At 40.9% G+C, this 18,098-nt stretch overlaps 2 protein-coding genes across 2 annotated transcripts; both read right to left on the bottom strand.

The window, feature by feature from the left end:
* Positions 1–4,918: 4,918 nt before the first annotated feature.
* Positions 4,919–6,304, bottom strand: LOC131695087 (uncharacterized). Its single transcript, XM_058983617.1, has one exon. It carries the CDS (start codon positions 6,302–6,304, stop codon positions 4,919–4,921), a length of 1,386 nt encoding a protein of 461 aa, XP_058839600.1.
* A 103-nt stretch (positions 6,305–6,407) lies between these two features.
* On the bottom strand, positions 6,408–9,488 carry LOC131695086 (uncharacterized). The gene has a single exon (XM_058983616.1). The coding sequence runs from the start codon at positions 9,486–9,488 to the stop codon at positions 6,408–6,410; it is 3,081 nt and encodes a 1,026-aa protein (XP_058839599.1).
* Positions 9,489–18,098: the final 8,610 nt, after the last annotated feature.

The raw sequence follows: 18,098 nt of genomic DNA, 5'->3' as shown, positions 1-18,098 counted from the left end.
GCTCGGGTTCAATAGGATTTTAGAGCTAGTGGGTAAGCAATGCCGTCATCCCTTCATGTGGCCTATGTCGTCAGTCAATATAACACCGTTCCCACGTTATTGTAAAACTTTATGGCTACAAGCATACCGTTGTGCTCACCGTACCACCACCTAAATATCTCAGTGCCATACTACCCGGGTGGAGCACTTGACGCGTTGACGCAGTTTCAGATTTTCCAAACAGAACCGAAGTTGGGGCATTCTGGGGGAGGGATAAGGGTGCTGATGGATAAAAGTCAGGTAATCAAAAATTCACGCCAACCGGTGTGCCGAATTGACGAATGCAAAACGATTTCAGCGCGAGCGTGTGCCCCGTCGCCATTCTTGAATATTGTATTAAAATGAAGTTTGTCGAACGTGAAGAAAATTAATGCGAGTTTTATTCGCTGGTTCGTTCGGCTGAAACGCGTCGTGTCGACGAGGATTTCGGTGGCAGCCCGGTCTCACAATGGTTCGGTGCTTTGATTCGATTCTGGATTTTTCGGTTAAACCGTGACGGTTCGATGAGTGCTGTTGACTTTGACTGGGCTTTGAATTTGTTTGGAGTAGAAAGTTGATTGTCGTTGGAATCGATTAGAAAAGTTGTTGGGGAAGTGAGTGGGAAAAGATATAGATTTTAATGACAATTTACGTTCGATTGGAAATATGGTGTCTTAATTAAGATTACATTTTCCATTAGGTTTGTTAACTTTTATCAACGCTTTTATCAAAATAAATATGTCTATTCAGATACAACTTGTTTTGGTGCCCCACTGACACAGGATAATCCGCAGATTGTAACCGCGTGATGTTAGTCCATAGTGCTTAGTACAACTGAGAGATAAGACAAAACTGACAGTTGAAACTATAACTCTCTTCAAAACTAAAAAATTGTCTTCGTGCGGTTGAGTTACATAATGCTGAACTCCTTGCGGTCACGCTAGTGCAAATTCTCATGACGCCAAGAAATTATCAAACAATTCCAGCAAATAATTTCACCAAATATTTTGCGGCTCGCTAAAAATAATGTAAATTAGCAACAGTAAAGCAATAAAACCAAAACTGGAACCAGCAACAAGAGTGCATACTAACGGAACGACTTTGACGATGCCGGTAGGAAAAAGAAACTAAATGTATAAACATTCATAATGCGAAAGTATAAAAGATTACAGTTTCCCCGGGCAGGAGTTCGTGTCGGCCACATTTTCCTTCATTCCAGGCAGCATGGCAAACCTTGGGTGATTTCTGCCGCCGGGAGTGCGGAGTTCCCCAGAGGCCACAAATAATACCAACAACCGGCCGACACAGTCCAACAAACCGACCGACCGACCGACCGACGAAGACGTGAGTTAAGAGTTTAATGTTTTTCCTCATAAATATCCACGGCGTTGAAGTGAAGGAACAAGGACCTGAGTAAAGTATGGCCGCTCGTTTGTGAGTCTGATGAGTTAGTGCGCGAGGGGTTTGCGTTCGCAATTGTTCGTCGGCCAGGCAGCGCTGCTGTTGCTGGCTACACTTTTAGAGTGATGAGAATGGCGCAAAGCATTGTTGCAATTTTATCGCTAAGCTAAAACTTGCGGCCGGTGAACTGGAATGTGCGGCCCGGCCCGACCCGGCCCGGGATACGGGATGGGGCTAACAACAAGCATAAAACCTGAAATGAGTTATTTCCTTGTCTTGGTTCGCTGCGGAGAAGTTGGCACTCGGACATAGTCTCATGTGAGGGCCACGGTCTGACAATTTATGGACCTTATTTAAGAAAATACAATTTTGTTTAGAATAACAGCTGATGGGTTTAGTTGAAGTGAAATATGGTTAACATATGGTAAAACTAAACATCGCTGAAGGGATCGTCGGTTGTAACGAGACAATCAGTGTGTTCACATTCAGTGCTGTAAAGTAATCGCATGGTAGTGTTCCTGAATGAGCTGTTACTACAATCTTCAACCAATACTACCTCAGAACCCCTCTTATGATTCAAGCAATAATTTTCTCAATTCTCAGCCTCTACGTTTTCCACTTCCCTTGAACAGAGTCGGAAAAGTAGTACCATGTGTCTTCGCTAGCAAGAATAATACTATCAAGCTATCGGAAGGTTTCCTACTGGACGAGTAACGTCGTAACTTCTCCGCTTTACAAGAAAATGAAAATAAAGTACCGACGGAGCCCGAGAGCGAGCTAATTGATATTTATAACTGGGCTCGTGTTATAATCGTTATTACTGTTATGATTTGTACAAGAGATTGTTTTTATGCTTCTGGGGTTGTAGACGGTTGGGCAATCCTAGCACCATTTACGCCACGGAGGGATAGGGTGTCTGGAGGATAGCGAAACATGAGTGGCTCATTGCAGTGCATATAGGTGTATGTCATCGAATAGTGGTCGTAAATTCATTTATACATATTCTTAAATAAGGAATATGTACTTCATGCAATCGATTTTCGGCGAAGCACATTGAAAAGCTCTAATGAGTTTATATAATAGGGTAATTTATTTAAATTTGCTTTACTAACAGGCAGTGCTAGTGGCGAAATAATTGTCGAAGCATAAAAAATGCCTGAATGTAACTCAGCACGTGATAGATGAAAGTAGTAGACGAATGAAACCATATTGAATGCACATTACTTACGTTTTTAAGACCTTTGTGTTTTGCATGTCAGAATGCTTGTGTTGCGTTGTGACGACGATTTTGGCGGATTGCACACTGACTTCATCATGTTTGACTACTGATTATCTAATAAGAGTTGCGTAAGACCCACATTAAAACCTCAACAGCAATAGCAATCACTGCCAGTCGCCCCCATCTTCATCGTTCACGGGGAAGTATAAAGGATAAGGTAGACAGGATGTGTTGATGCTCCACTTACTTAACGAAAGGACGACGATTCTTCCATAGGTGTCGCGGAGTTGGTAGTTTGGAAGGGTATCAGGTCTAGGATTCGCTCCAAGCAAGCGATGCGACCTGTAAAGCATATGGGTCATTCCATGCGAAGTGATCAAGGCACGTGTAATCGACCTCCACGGATTTGAACAAAATTTAGAGGAATTGTTCATTTAGGGCCAATATATAATTTAACCACCCCTCGGGTCATGGGAGCACCCCCCGTTTTGGCAAATTGCCAAAACCCTTGATTTTCTTTTGATCATATCTCCTGTTCTATTTACTCTAGAATCAAACCACAAGATGGTTTTTGAAGAAAATTGTTCAAGGAGTCTATAAAAAATATTATTTTTTGCCGACAATGTTGCCAACTATGCATTTTTTTCAGTTAAATATTAAAAGTTAATTTTTCTCTCAATACATATATTTTAATTTTGAAAATTTTAATGCCATCGCGTTCCTCAGACATTTTTACATAAAAAACACTTATCATCCCAATATAATATGAGCGCATCCTGAGATGCACCGTTTTGAAGAGAAAAAACCGCAATTTCCCATATAAAATCTCAAGCGCACAACACTAAAAAACCAACTTGAGTATTCTGAGTTCAAACATAATTTTTCGTGAAGTAGCCGAGAAATGATGAAAAACTACGTATTTGGTTTGCTTCTAGCAGATCAGGGTCGATTTTTATGACAGTTTGAAGATTTTCTCAATTTTGGCCAATAAAAATGGATTTTTATATGAGAAAATCGGAGTTTTTCTCTTCAAAACAGTATATCTCAGGATGCGCTCATATTGAATTGGGACGATAAGTGTTTTTTATATAGAAATGTCTGAAGAACGCGATGGCATTAAAATTTTCAGAATTAAAATATACGTATTGAGAGAGAAATTAATTAATTTTAACATTTAACTGAAAAAAATGCATAGTTGGCAACACTGTCGGCAAAAAATAATATTTTTTATAGACTCCTTGAACAATTTTCTTCAAAAGCCATCTTGTGGTTTGATTCTAGAGTAAATAGAATCGGAGATATGATCAAAAGAAAATCAAGGGTTTTGGCAATTTTCCAAAACGGGGGGTGCTCCCATGACCCGAGGGGTGGTTCAATTGACACAAAAATTTGGGTTTTTATATATTGGCCCTATATGAACAATTCCTCTAAATTTTGTTCAAATCCGTGAAGGTCGATTTCAAGTTTGCATCTTTTTTTGATCACTTCGCGTGGAATGATCCATATTTTATTAGGTAGTTGTTTAGTTAGTCTTAGAGTACACGATGACTTGAAAAAGAAAAGATTTTGTTTAGTTTTTGGTTCTTTTTAAACTCTGGGCAGCCGGCTACCGAGAGTATCCTATGTTCCCTAAACAAAAACAATTTGAACTCCACACAGCCGACCGTGGGAGTATTGCCTAGGTAATGGGCCGGATCACTATTTATTGCAACAGTTGTTCGGATAGAACTAAAACCCTTTGTGTAGCAGCTAATTTTCAGCAGCTCAAACTGTGAATATAATTTAATAAAATTAACCGTTTGTTTAAACTTAAATACACTCGACTCACAATTTGTGGTTTTACCCTAGTTGAATCTCTTCTCACCGTCCGGTGTAATGAATCCGAAAATATACTATCCTGTTGTTTTCTTGAATAGTATCAGTAGATAAATTTTCAATAAATTCAATTTACTTACAATGTCAATTCTTATCCTCTACCTGATCCCAGATTCTTCCGTGTCCTTTCCTCTTCTCTGCTAGATTCCTTCGTAGGTGTGTCTACAGGTAGGTTACAAACGGGTAAGTAAACTGTTTCGCCTAACACTTAATTTTAAATGAATTTTGCTTTTACTTACAGGTCGACACAACAACTACAAACTACTAAATCTCTACTTTTCCCAAATATCAAAAAAAAACTTCTTCTACACTTTGCCAATTCAATTCACGATTTCCTTCTGCTACTATTTGTTTTTCAACACATATCCTCTGTCAATCTGGAGAGGGTTCAACCGATTCGGCACATTAGTCCATTGAGTCAACTCCAGTGTGCCCAGCGGTGTTGACACCCCAGCCCGTAACATCCGGTATTTCCTCGGAACATCCGGATTTACCATTCTTGATTTCTAGCACCGCCAGATTCGCGACGGCTCGTCTATGGATCCCTGTCGCAGTCCTTATTTTCGCTTCACGTATCCGACCATCGGACCCTTGAACCACCTCCTCGACAATTCCTCTAGACCAATTCTTCCGGTCCTTACCATCCACGACGAAGACAAGGTCGCCTGCTTCCAGCGGCTTTCGTTCATCATACCACTTTGTGCGACGGTTTATCGTTGGCAAATATTCCTTGCTCCAACGTTCCCACATCCGGTCTGCCAGGTACTGCGATCGCTTGTACACGTCACGCAAAGCCTCCGCTAGATTCCCACCGCTGTCCACTAGGAGATCCGCGCCCTTTACTATTCCTCGTAGAAAATGGTTCGGTGTCAGAGCTTCATTTTCGGCAGACGCCTGAGGCATGTACGTGAGAGGACGTGTGTTTATCATGTCCTCTGCCTCCGCCAGTGTTGTCACCAGAATCTCGTCTGTCAGCTTCCTTCCATCTTCCAATGCCTTCATTGCCTCCTTCACGGAACGAACCATTCGCTCCCATGCACCACCCATGTGCGGGGTGCCAGGCGGAATGAATCGCCAGGCCGTTCTTGCAGTTGTGATTTCCTCCTCACAATCGCCATGTAACGTTTTCAGCATCTCGTTGTTAGCACCCTTAAAGCAAGTGGCGTTATCTGAAAATATAATATCAGGAGCACCCCGCTTACAGGAAAACCGGCGGATGGCCATCAAGCACGATTGTGTTGTCAGGCTGTTCACCACCTCGAGATGCACCGCTCTGATGGCGAGACACGTAAACACGGCCACCCATCGCTTCTCTTTTCTTCTTCCCACCGATACATCTACTGGTCTCAAGTAGTCTAAGCCGACCGAACTGAAAGGACGAATTCCTGCTCTGATGCGTCGAGTCGGGAGAGGCGCCATCATTGGTACTTGTGGACGACATCTATGGACTTTGCACCACATGCACTCCCGCATCACTTCCATAATCGCTGCACGGATATTCGGAATCCAGAACTTCTGACGCAACTCGTTGCAAACCGTCTCTCGATTCGCATGTCCGAACCTTTCGTGGTAGCACTGAATCAACTTCTTGGTGATGTCGTGCTGCCGAGCAAGAATGATCGGAAACTTCTGGTCGAACGAGATGTCGTCCGATTTTTCGAATCTTCCTCCCATCCGCAGCACACCTTCATCGTCCAGTATCGGAGTCAGTTTGACCAGGGTACTCGACCGCTGTATTTTCGAAGGCATCTGTCCCGGCTCCAGATTGAGATTCTTGGTCAACGCACTCATTTCGTCCGGGAAACTGTCGAACTGCGCCTGCTTCCACAGGATCGTTTCGGCTTTCAGGAGTTTCTCCTGCTGGAGCGGTTTTACAATCGCCAAATACTTCGACTTAATCGACCGCTGTTGAGTCTCCGTGGCTTTCGACGTCACGATCGGCTGTCCCATTTTTTTTCGCCGACAATTCGCAATGAAGCGAACCACGCTTGAAGTCACTCTCACCAGTGCCATCCACCGCGAAGTAGCCTTGACGTCGATCAAAAATGCTTGGCTTCTCCCCGAAATTCTTCCGGAACACGAAGCGTTGAGCCTGTCTGTCGCGTTCGACGATCTTCACCTGGTGGTACATTTCTCGAAGATCGCCACCGAATGCAATCCGTCGCTCCCGGAAACCTACTATCACTTGCACCAGTGGAATCAGCAAGTCGGGTCCCGTCAGTAGCTGCGTGTTGAGTGACACTCCTTGCACCGAAGCTGCGGCGTCCCATACCAAGCGCACTTTGCCAGGCTTTCTGGGATTTGTCACCACATTCAACGGTAGGTACCACACCTTATCTGTTTCCGTACGGATCAATTCTTCTGCAGTTGCCAGGTGTGCATATCCTTTCTGCTGAAACTCTTCTATCTGCCGACAAACGTTCTTGTGCAACTCCGGATTTCTCTCCAGTTTTTTCTCCAGCTGCTTCATCCTGTGCAGGGCCATCGGAAAGCTGTCCGGAAATCGTGGATCATCTGTCCTCCACAGTAGTCCGGTCTCGAAGCGATTTCCCACCCTTTTTGTGGTCCGCTCCATTATCTCTCGCGCTCGTTTATCCTCTGCCGATTCCTGCGCGACCGCCACGACCGATTCCTCCAGAGCGTAGTGGCTTTTCAGCAGGTCATGCAGGGCCTCGTTGCTTACTTCGTGGTGATAACCCATATACCCACCATCAAAGGCAGTGTTCGACTGTCTCGGGCCGTACACAGTCCATCCAAGTTTGCACTTCACCGCTATTGGCTCTGCAGTCGCACCGATCTTCGCTTCCAACGGCACAAATGAATGCACATTGTTGAGCCCTATAAGTATTCCGGGTTGTCCATCGTACGACGCGATCGGTAATCCCCGCATGTGCTTGAACTGGGTTGCAATCTCCTTGGAGTCCAGTTTTTGATGCGGCAACATCAGCTTCTCTACCGTTCGAACCGTGTGCAGCAGCACCTTGTCTTTACTTCCGACTGCCGATGCCCACACATTCATCCGGCTGGAATCCTTCTCCACTCGCGTGATATCTGCTGTCCACTTAATGGTCAGCTTCTCCGGGACACCCACAAGTCCAAGACGATCTGCCATCCTTTTCTCGATGAGTGTAACGGACGCTCCTTCGTCCAAAAACGCCAGTACCGTAATCGATCGCCCTCCAAAGTGCAACTGAGCGGGAATCATTCGAAACATAACTTTCGTTTGATTCCAGATGTGAGCACTTATACCAACCACGGTATTCACCGGATGCATCAACGGATTGTGTCGTTCTCTGCATTCTCCCACATTGCACTGTATTTGGAAACCGCACCGTCCGCTGTGGTCATTCAGACAAACACAGCAAAGTTTCCAGTGATTCACAACCTTCAGCCGGTCAACATATCGTAATTTCTTAAACTCTGCACAATGCCGCAGACGATGGTCAGTACACTGACACACTTTGCACGGCCGAAAGCTTGTCCGCTCGACGTTCGCGGTTTCATCCAAGTTCTCCTCTTCACTATGGTAGTACATTGCTCCTCTCCCTTTTGCGTGTTCTCTCCCGAACTGGCCACCGCTTGCAGGTTTAGTCGCGAGCTTGTACTCCATGCTTACATTCGCTTCGCAAGCGTCCGCCACTATTTCTGACAGAAACTCTGTGAATGTCCTCAATGTTACTTCATCGGCGCACCGCTTGAAGCGAACCCACTGTCGTTTTTCACTGTCAGGAAGCTTGTCGACGAGATCCTGGATAAGCAGCGGATTTACGAGGTGCTGCTTGAGATTTGCTGTTTCCAGATGTTCGCACAGTTGCTCCACAGCGTTCCCGAAAGGGATGAAGCTGGCAAGCTTATCAGCTCTCGGCGACTCCAGTTTGCGGACTTTCTCCAGGTGGCTCTGTAGCAATTGTTCCGGACGACCGTACAGCTGTTGCAGCTTGATAATTACCCTCGGAACGGTCTGCGGAAGAATTAGTTGGCCGCGCACCCACTCTAGGGCCGGTCCCTTAAGGCTCTCCTGCAGTCGCACAAGGTTCTCGACATCGGTGTAGCCGCAGGCTTCGTTCGAGGCTTGATACGTACCGAAAAACAGTGGCCACTCTTCTGGTTTTCCGAAAAAGCAGGGAAGCTTTTTGGTAATCCCATTTCTAGCTGCCAACTGAGCTTTCGTCGGCCCGGTCCGATGTTGCCCCAGCCCGTATTGGCTTCCATCGTTTGCTTGCTCAGATCGTTTCCGAGTACGTTCGACGCTTTTCGCAGATTGAATCTCCGAAATTACCGAACAAGGTTGGTCTTCTTCGTCGCTTTCCAAACCAGTATCGCTTTCACCGGCATCTTTTTCCAACTGCTCGACGTTGGAAACTTTTAGCGGTTTAACGTTCTCAACTTTGACTTTTTTTAGCTCTTCATCCAGAGCAGCCATCGCCTTCTCAAATGAGCTCTGGTTGGACTTCATCCGCATTATATGCTCCTGCTTCTTCCGCAACGCTTCTGCATAAAGGATGCTCCTTTCCTGCAGCTCCTTTTGGCGCATTTTCTCCTCGAAAAGCATTCGCTTTTTCTCTAACGCACGCTCCATGTTGCTCTCTTCCTCTTTCAGCAACATCTCATCTTCGAGCTCCTGCTCAAGACGCCTTTGCTTTTCTTGCAAAGCCTTTCTTCTCTGCTCTAGAGTGAGCGTACCTGATTTCGAAACGGAAGCTTCCGACGACTCCGATGTCTTCTTCGGCCGAGGCCTTTTGTTCTTCAGGTACTCTTGAGCAAGCACTTGACAAACACCATCAGTGCAGTACCACCTCTTCTCCTTTTTCACCGCTGAGGTCACTCCGACGCATCGGTAGTGGAACCAACGGTTGCAACCGTCGCAGCCTACCATCGCTTCATTTTCGGTGGAAGTTTGGCTACAGACAGCGCACGGAGTCAGCGTTAAATCCAGCTCATTTCCCGCACCGGTGATAGAAATGGGGTCCGACATCTCACAAATTTTTGAGATTGTTCGGATAGAACTAAAACCCTTTGTGTAGCAGCTAATTTTCAGCAGCTCAAACTGTGAATATAATTTAATAAAATTAACCGTTTGTTTAAACTTAAATACACTCGACTCACAATTTGTGGTTTTACCCTAGTTGAATCTCTTCTCACCGTCCGGTGTAATGAATCCGAAAATATACTATCCTGTTGTTTTCTTGAATAGTATCAGTAGATAAATTTTCAATAAATTCAATTTACTTACAATGTCAATTCTTATCCTCTACCTGATCCCAGATTCTTCCGTGTCCTGTTAACAGGCCCGTAGCCAGCGGTTTATTTCGGGAGGGGCTTAAAAAATTATTGTATAAAGCTTTTTTTTTATTTCGATTATAGAGGTTTTAACCTTATGGTTATTCGCCTCTTTTTGGGTTAGAAACAATGGATAGTCTAGAGTTCTCAGTATTTATGCGCTAACCGAATATGACAATCCTTGACGTTGCTGGAAAACGAAAGGTGTTCTAAGCTACACGTTTAAAAGATGTAGAAGACGCTAAATCGAAATGAGTAGAAAAATATCCATAAAATGTTCGATCGAAGAGAATGTCGAATTTGCACAAAATCTTCTGATTTAGCAAACGAATTGTAGATGGTTCAACTTCTATTTTCTTGATCTGGCGTCTTGTAACTATTACCAGTTCTAATGCATCATGCTAACATAATTTTTTGGCATACCCCAGTTAGGAAGGAGGATCTTTGGTGATCAATAGGATCAAAATATATGGTTCATTCCACGTCTGATTTACAATCAAAATTTGAATTCCTTCCAAAATGACACGTATTTTTTATTTTGGCTGAATATGATTTTTTTTTCAAGTTATTAGTTTTTGAACTTTTGAAGTTTATAACATTGATCATTTTTCAATTACTTATAACTCGGAAACGATTCGATATATGGAAAAAAATATTAAATAAAAAAGTTGTGCACTCAATGAGCTTACTGAAAAAAATTGCAATTTCTTTTTGTTATATAACTTATGAAATTTGCAATTGTTTGAAACAAATTGAATTTTTTAAAGTTGGACCATTTTTTTTACTTATTATTTTCTTTAAATATTAAGAATCATGTTAAAATAATTGTGCAAAAATTTGGGAGTGGATATCAAAATACTTTGCGAGATATTACAATTATAAACTTAAAACAAGGCAATTTTACACCAAACGCCTAGTGATAGGCCTATTGTAATTGAAATATCTCGTATAATACTTCGAATTTCTTTCTAAAATTTGTACACAATCTTCTCGATATAATTATAAATTATTTGAAAAAGCTAAAAAGATTTTTTTGGCTCTACCCTGAAAAAAAATTATTTGTTACCAATATTTGCATAATACATAAATTATTTAACAAAAACAAATATTACCAAAAAAAATCCGCCGAGATCTTCCGAAAACGCAGCTTTTATTATTTAATGCTTTTTTCCAGAAATCTAATAGTTTCTCAGTTATCAGGGAATGAAAAATGTCCAATTCTATTAAATTTATAAAACTTTAAAAAATCACTAATAATATAGTGATTTTTTAAAGTTTTATAAAGTCGATATTTGTATGTATATGATTTATGGACTCCCAAACGGCTTAACCAATTGCCGTAAAAATTTATGCATAGTAGGAATTTGTTTTGGAGCGTGTTTGTATGCTATTGGTGGGGATTATCTGCCTGCAAGATGGCGCTTCGGAACAAATTGTGTTTTTCCTCCTATTTCGTTGAAAGTCGCATCAACGCGCGATTGGTATTAGCTAGTATTTTACAAAGTTCAAAAACTCATAACTTGAAAAAAAAAAATATCAAATTCAGCCGAAGTAAAAAAAAATCGTGTCTATAATTTTCAGCTAAAGAGTGCAAAAAAATTGGAGGGAACTAAAATTATAGTTGTAAATAGTGGAATGACTCGCATTCTGCAAATTTAAGACTTTTTTGGGGGTATTCTAATGTTAAAAGCAAACATTTTTTTAAAGTCCACCGAAATCAAATTCAATTTGTTTCAAGTAATTTCAATTCAATTCAAAAAAATTCAATTTGTTTCAAGTAATTTCAAATTTCATAAGTTATATAACAAAAAAAATTGTGATTTTTTTTGGTAAGCTTATTTGAAAACGCAACTTTTTTATTTAATATTTTTTTCCAAATATCGAGTCGTTTCCGAGTTATCAGTGATTGGAAAATGTTCAATTTTATAGACTTCAAAAGTTCAAAAGCGAATAACTGAAATAAAAAATATAATATTTAGCCAAACCAAAAAATACGTGTCAATTATTTTTAGCTAAAGAATGTAAGAAAACATTTTGGAAGGAATTGAAATTTTGGTTGTAAAACTGACGTGGAATGACTTATGTATTTCAATGATTTAATCAACTAAAGGTAACTGCCCGGAATTTAATCTATTCAAGAAAATTGTCCACAAATCGAATGAAAATCACTTAACACTGTTACTACTATTATCTAATTTACGTAAAATTTTACTAAATGCTTCATTGCTGACAACATAACTAGAAACTATAAATGTGAACAAGCTCAATAATTTCAGCATCTCTTAATTTCGACACATAGAAGGGAATACATCGCACTTACTTCCCCTCGATTTCAATTTATTGATTCCTTTTTGCTTTTTTTCTCCGTGATGTCTTATCATCTTATTCCATAAAAACCAAAAATAAAACAAAAGACTGTAATATAATGAAAACATGAAATCGAAACAATAATCCCACCTTATTGACTTATAGACTCAACTAGTTACAACATTTTAGTCGCTCTCCGCGATAACCTACTGATGTCCGATCAATCTATCGACACGTCGTTTTCAAACTTACATAGGCATTAATTGGAAACCATCGAAAGCGACTAAAATGCTGCTGGTGGTTGCAATATTTAGTTTATTATGGTTGATTGACTAATATGTGGTTTAGCATCAATTGATCAATTGACATCCGAAGGAAAGTAAGTGTAAAATCACGTCAGTTAGTTCTACCGCTACTGTGTACGTTTCTGTATATCAACAAAATTAGCAATATACGATTCGTGGGTTGATGAACACCTCAGGAAAACCGCTGGTTTACCACTTTTTGGCTTGTTTGCTTTTTCACGTTTCTCTTGCTTATTGTTCGATTTTCCAGACTAACAGTGTTTCAATACGGCCCGCATTCCCTACATAAAATGAAATTGAGTGTCAATAGAAATACTATTGCATTAAAATGATGCGAAAATAAAAAAAAAACTGTCGTCTCGGCTACAACTATGTCATCAGCTAATTGAAACGCACGCTTGAGTGAGATGCCTGACGTTTATATTAAGCGTACAGTGCTCTAATTTATTACAGAAATCCAATTTGCGTATGATTTAACTAACTTTCTTTATTCAGGCCAATATCTAGAATAAAATGAGTTTTGTAAGATGCCATCACTAGCGATAAATGTTAATTTTGGGACAGTTTTTGTATTCAGTTTTCTATGAAACTTCTAAATTTTTATTATATAATTCGTTTATTTGAGTCGGTTCAATACATTAGCTAAATGAAGCCTTGAGTCTTTAATATCTTTCCACGATGTAAACAATGAAAATGATAAAACGCTAATGGTTGTCCAACAGATCTCGTGCGATTGACCTGTTTACTGACTGAGAAATATTTTTCATAACCAACCGCATCTTGGTGGTCGTTCATATCTTGTACACTTCCGTATTATTATCGTGGTAACTGCCATGTCCATGTTCGCGGATATCTGATTTCATTTTTGTTTTGTCCCCTTACGGGCCACCAGTGTCGACTTCCTCAATGATGATGCTGACTGTTAATTTTGAGATACTAGACGCAGTTTTTGCCGTCAATATTATATGAACAGCAGCCACAAATTTGGCAATAGTTTGTTTTTCAGGTAATCGTATTGGAGACTATGGATGTGCAAAGATGTAACGTGTATAATGATACTATCGCATTGCGTTTTGTACGTGCAGGGTCAGCTAGGACAAAATCCTAATTCCTAGATGTGTCCTTTATAATAAATTCCATTTTTTCCAAATGTGACAGGAATCTTTTAATGGCCACGGTTCAAATAAGTTAAGTTTGTTTATTAGGGCTTTAACCTCCTGGTCGTTCGCCCGCGGTTCAAGTAAGTGGTATCAGATCTTGTAGCCGAACATTGATTTTCTCATCTGGTTTCGCCTGGGCTAATTTGTTGAATAACATAAGTACTGAATGCCTGAGAAGGTAGAACTCGTTAAAGGTGAAGTTCGTAAGCATAACCTCTATTTTCACCTTCAGCAAATATTTCCCATCATGAAATTCGGTTATGCAAAAATTCCGGAAGTCAATAGCCTCCACGTTTGGCTGGAGCACCAATTCTTGCTTCTGGATTCAATCATCCGGCGGATCACCCCAGCAAGAATTAAAGTAACAGTTTCTTTTGTTCTTCCGACGAGTCACACAATATGAAAGGAAGTGTGTTATCAGACTCGGCATACTGAGTAGATATCGTGACCGATGTCTTCGGTGGCTCGAAATAGCAATCTTCCTCATCATTCTCCCATTAATTTGTTGAAACCAAACAAGATACAATTTTTTTACGAGTTACCGAAAAACATGTTGCTTCTTAAATATATTTTTGAAAAATTTCGGGGGGGGGGGGGCTTTAGCCCCCTAGCCCCCCCTCTGGCTACGTGCCTGCCTGTTAACCTGATGCACGGGCTTGTTAGCGATAACGGAGCTTGAAATTAGGTTCATAAAAACAGACGCGACAAATTTTCAATACGTATTGACTCGTGGTCATCGATACTAGTCGGATTAGTCGTATTGGGGCTAATTTCCGATCAACTATTCATTTTTACGGCTATGTTTTCTCGACCCTCTCATTCTGCTACTATCGACAGAAGGCTGATAGCACCCAGTCGTCGCCGGTCTAAGGACCAAATGTCATCAATAGACTTAGACTCGCGTGGAGGCATGAGATAGGAAACTTATAAGAATTTTGTTATCCCACCGTTTGACGACCTTCGTGCATTTTAAAGTCATTTTTCATCAAAAATACAAATTTGATTTTGAAATTTTCCCTTACTCCTCCTTTGAGAAATTTTCATTTCAGTTTATATGGGAATTTGCTGTGTGGTCGCACTACTCAAACCCGTAGCTCCGGAACCGGAAGTCCAATAAAAAAAAATGTAAGGATGCTTGTGATGGACAAACAATAGATTATATCCATATCAGCTACAATTTGGCTTTTTGCGTATCCAAAAGCATTCTTCGTTTATTTAGTGCGTATGATGATGTGAAATTTAGCATCTCAGTTTACTTTGCCTTGGAATTATACCGAACAACGCTGAACCAAGCGGCAGCAGTGGTTTCCGACTATTGAATCCTTTGAACTGGGACAGGACCTGTGGTCTTCTGGCACCCTTTGCGGACTATTAGTATTGCGCCCCTTTCATGTTTATCTTTTGGTTATCTTTTTTAGTTCGTTAGTTTTGAACAACAGTTAAGTGTGTATATGAAAATGGCATACTTATCCTGATTTAATTTGACTTAGTTCGAATCAGATCAAGATTCAGTACTCCCCTAAGGATGGCGTCTGTAGCAAGGGTAAACAAGGGTCCCCTAAGGATGGTATCTTTAACAAGGGCGAAAAGTAGAGAGTATGTAATAGAAAAGATCTTTTAGAATCCTATTGGGCGAGCATCTTTGGCAGTGGGAATAGGATAGGAAAATGCAAGAGGATTTGGTTGTCGGAGTTGGTAAAAAGGTGGGAAATGAAAAGGAAGCGGAAAATATGGAAAGTGGGACAAAGATAAGCTGGTGATGTGCCGGTGATGGACCAAAAGGTCTCTTGGGTTTTGACCGTGGAAGTGAACACATCGCATTCCGATATTAATTGAAAGTCGTCAGAAAATTGTGAACGGTCTGACCGCCCTGGAAAGCTCCGATCACTGTGTTAATAATGTCAGTTAATAGAAAAGGATCGGCAACTGCCTGTTTCGCACTGACTGGTGTATCCAGTACGGCTAACCGTAAAGGCGTTATCTGACAGGCTGACGTCGCGGGTCCATGCTGCCGAATGCAGTCTTTCATTCCGCCCGCTAATTGTCAAGGACGACCACGTGATTCGTTAGCCCGCATAAGATCACCATCGTCAGAACATCGAAGCAGGAGAGAAAGCCCGAGACACCGTTGAATATCCATCGTTTCCTAACCACGCCATCACGCCACCCGTAAAATAATTGACCGAAGATGCAAAAGGAAAAGGTTCGAAGGAATTAAATGAGGATAAAATTTTGTAAAGAGTGAGTAAATTATATATTGTATCGTTACCAAATATTATAAATAACAATATAGTCCACTCTTGCAAATCTCATACGAATCATAGAGGATACAAAACGTACGCCGCCAGCATTCTAATCATTCATTTTTAGCTTACCTGCGTTTAGTGTGTACTGTGAAATAACCTGTCATAATCTAAGACAAGACATGATAATAGGGGGGGGGCGTTTTTGTTCCAATTTTACGTCAGAATGTTCCAGCTCCTGATTGGTAGATTCAGACATTTTGCACCGTACGCAATGTTACTGCAGGGCAGCGATGCCAGATTCTCGCGACATTAAATCCGTAGATTTGCTCTGCACTCAACAAAGAAACAAAAGTATTCCAAATTAGGTTTTACACCATCCGACATAACCCCATAAAATGATGAACTTCGTTTGACAATTCTCGGTGGTTTGTTTACATAGGAGTTACGTGAGATTTTTTCGCAAAGATTTTTTCTAAGTCCATGTAAACAGTACAAGCGAACCGTCAAAAATGAATACATTAATTCATTTGTGACGTCAGCGTAGAGTATTCAATAGTGTTTTTCACCCCATTTAGCGATTATGTGTCCAAACTCAATTTCAAGTTAAAGTTATATTCATTAATGAATTGATATTTAGTACTCTACAAATGCTTCTTACTAGTAGGCAGCATTTTCAATACACAACAGCAGTAAAAAGCATTTTTATAATAGCAATCCAACCGACTTAGTTAAGACGCACTGTTTAGGCCTATATGTAACCTAAAAATTAGCAATGCTGAAAAATTTCACAATGGATGAAAAGTATTTTTTTAGTTCTTGGAGCATGTGATTCAAATGATTTCTGTACAATTCAATCCACATTGTCCTTGTAAAGCTTCAAATTTTATATGACAATATCTATAGAATTCTTCAGTCTAGTCGAGGGTTCTAACGTCGCTCATGTTGTTCGTTCAGGAACCATTCTTGTTAGTTTTACAGTAAGAATAAAAGCTTTCAAAATATTTTTTATGCCAGTAATTGTGAGATATCGTGATATTAGTTTCGTTCCTTTGCACAACAAATTCGTATCGCACCTTCGAGCGTTATATAGAACAACAAATTTGAAATCCCATTGCTTGGTTTCAACCGATTTAACGTGAGATATCTCTCTGGTTATTCTTTTTTAGCCATCGTTATCTGCCCTTTTCGTTTCGTTTCACTTAATCGTACGCTGCCTGGAAATTCACAATCGGATGGTGAGTCCGCTTGTCGTATTTTCGAAATTTGTCCAAGATCCCCGACTATGTACGGGGAACGTGCCATTTGAGCCTATATATTCTGATTCCTGAAGATATATCGCAGAGTAAACGTCTGGTCCGTCGTAAATCGTCTGTTTTGGTATTCACCGTCACCCAATTCAGCCAACGGGCGCAGTCTTTTAAACAGAACAGGTTATTCATAGGCGATATTGAGGATTGTTATGCGATATTAAGGATCATGCAGTGGATTGCTTCGTACTTCTTGTCACTCCCGACTTTTAGATGTTCGAACGGTATTTTGTTATTGCCATCTGGCCACTTATTCTTAATACTTATTGGTGATTGTGTTATCCCTAATTTTTGTTATATTGTTCGTTTATATGACGCTATTCAATGCGGAGTCATTGCCTTTTATATATTTACAACAAATAAAGATTTTTTCAATAGGCTAGTATTAATTCCCTCGCGCGCAATCAACTATAGCGCGAGGAGCTTTTTGCGTTGTTGGGGGCATTTGTAGCAATGCCTGACGGTCATTCAGTCTGCTTCTTTGGTCGTCACTTCGTCCATGCTAACAACGCAGCAGTTGCCTTGAATTTAACGGTCGGTTGGCTTTGTATGCTTCTTCGATTTGCTAACTACAGTCGTGAAACCTTCCGAAACGTCCCACATCAAATTGTACCACGGAAAAACGCTGTAAAAATTACCTAGTTTGTCCGTAGTGCCTGCTGTATTTTTCGATGGGCCTTAGTTCTGGTTCATTTCCTTGGGTACGAAAGTAGCCCCGTTGGCTTCGTATCATTCCAGGACAACATTTGAATAGTGGCTCGAAGCTAGATTGGGCCAGAAAATCGTAGGACCCTCGGGTTGTTTCAACAGAGGAAACAGACGCTTCTGAAGACACTCCTTGTGATAGATCTCCTCGTTTACAGTCTCGGTAGTCAGGAAAGGCGTACTCCGTTTGCCAAAAACGCAAATCGCTTGATAAATCATGTATTTATTGGCAAACTTTGAAAGTTTCTGCTTCCTTACTTCCTCCGGAACATCAA

Source organism: Topomyia yanbarensis, unplaced genomic scaffold (assembly GCF_030247195.1).
Source record: "Topomyia yanbarensis strain Yona2022 unplaced genomic scaffold, ASM3024719v1 HiC_scaffold_28, whole genome shotgun sequence".
NCBI classification, from domain to species: Eukaryota; Metazoa; Arthropoda; class Insecta; order Diptera; family Culicidae; genus Topomyia; species Topomyia yanbarensis.
Note: the sequence above shows the minus strand (reverse complement) of the source record. Positions and strands in the feature narration are given on the sequence as shown.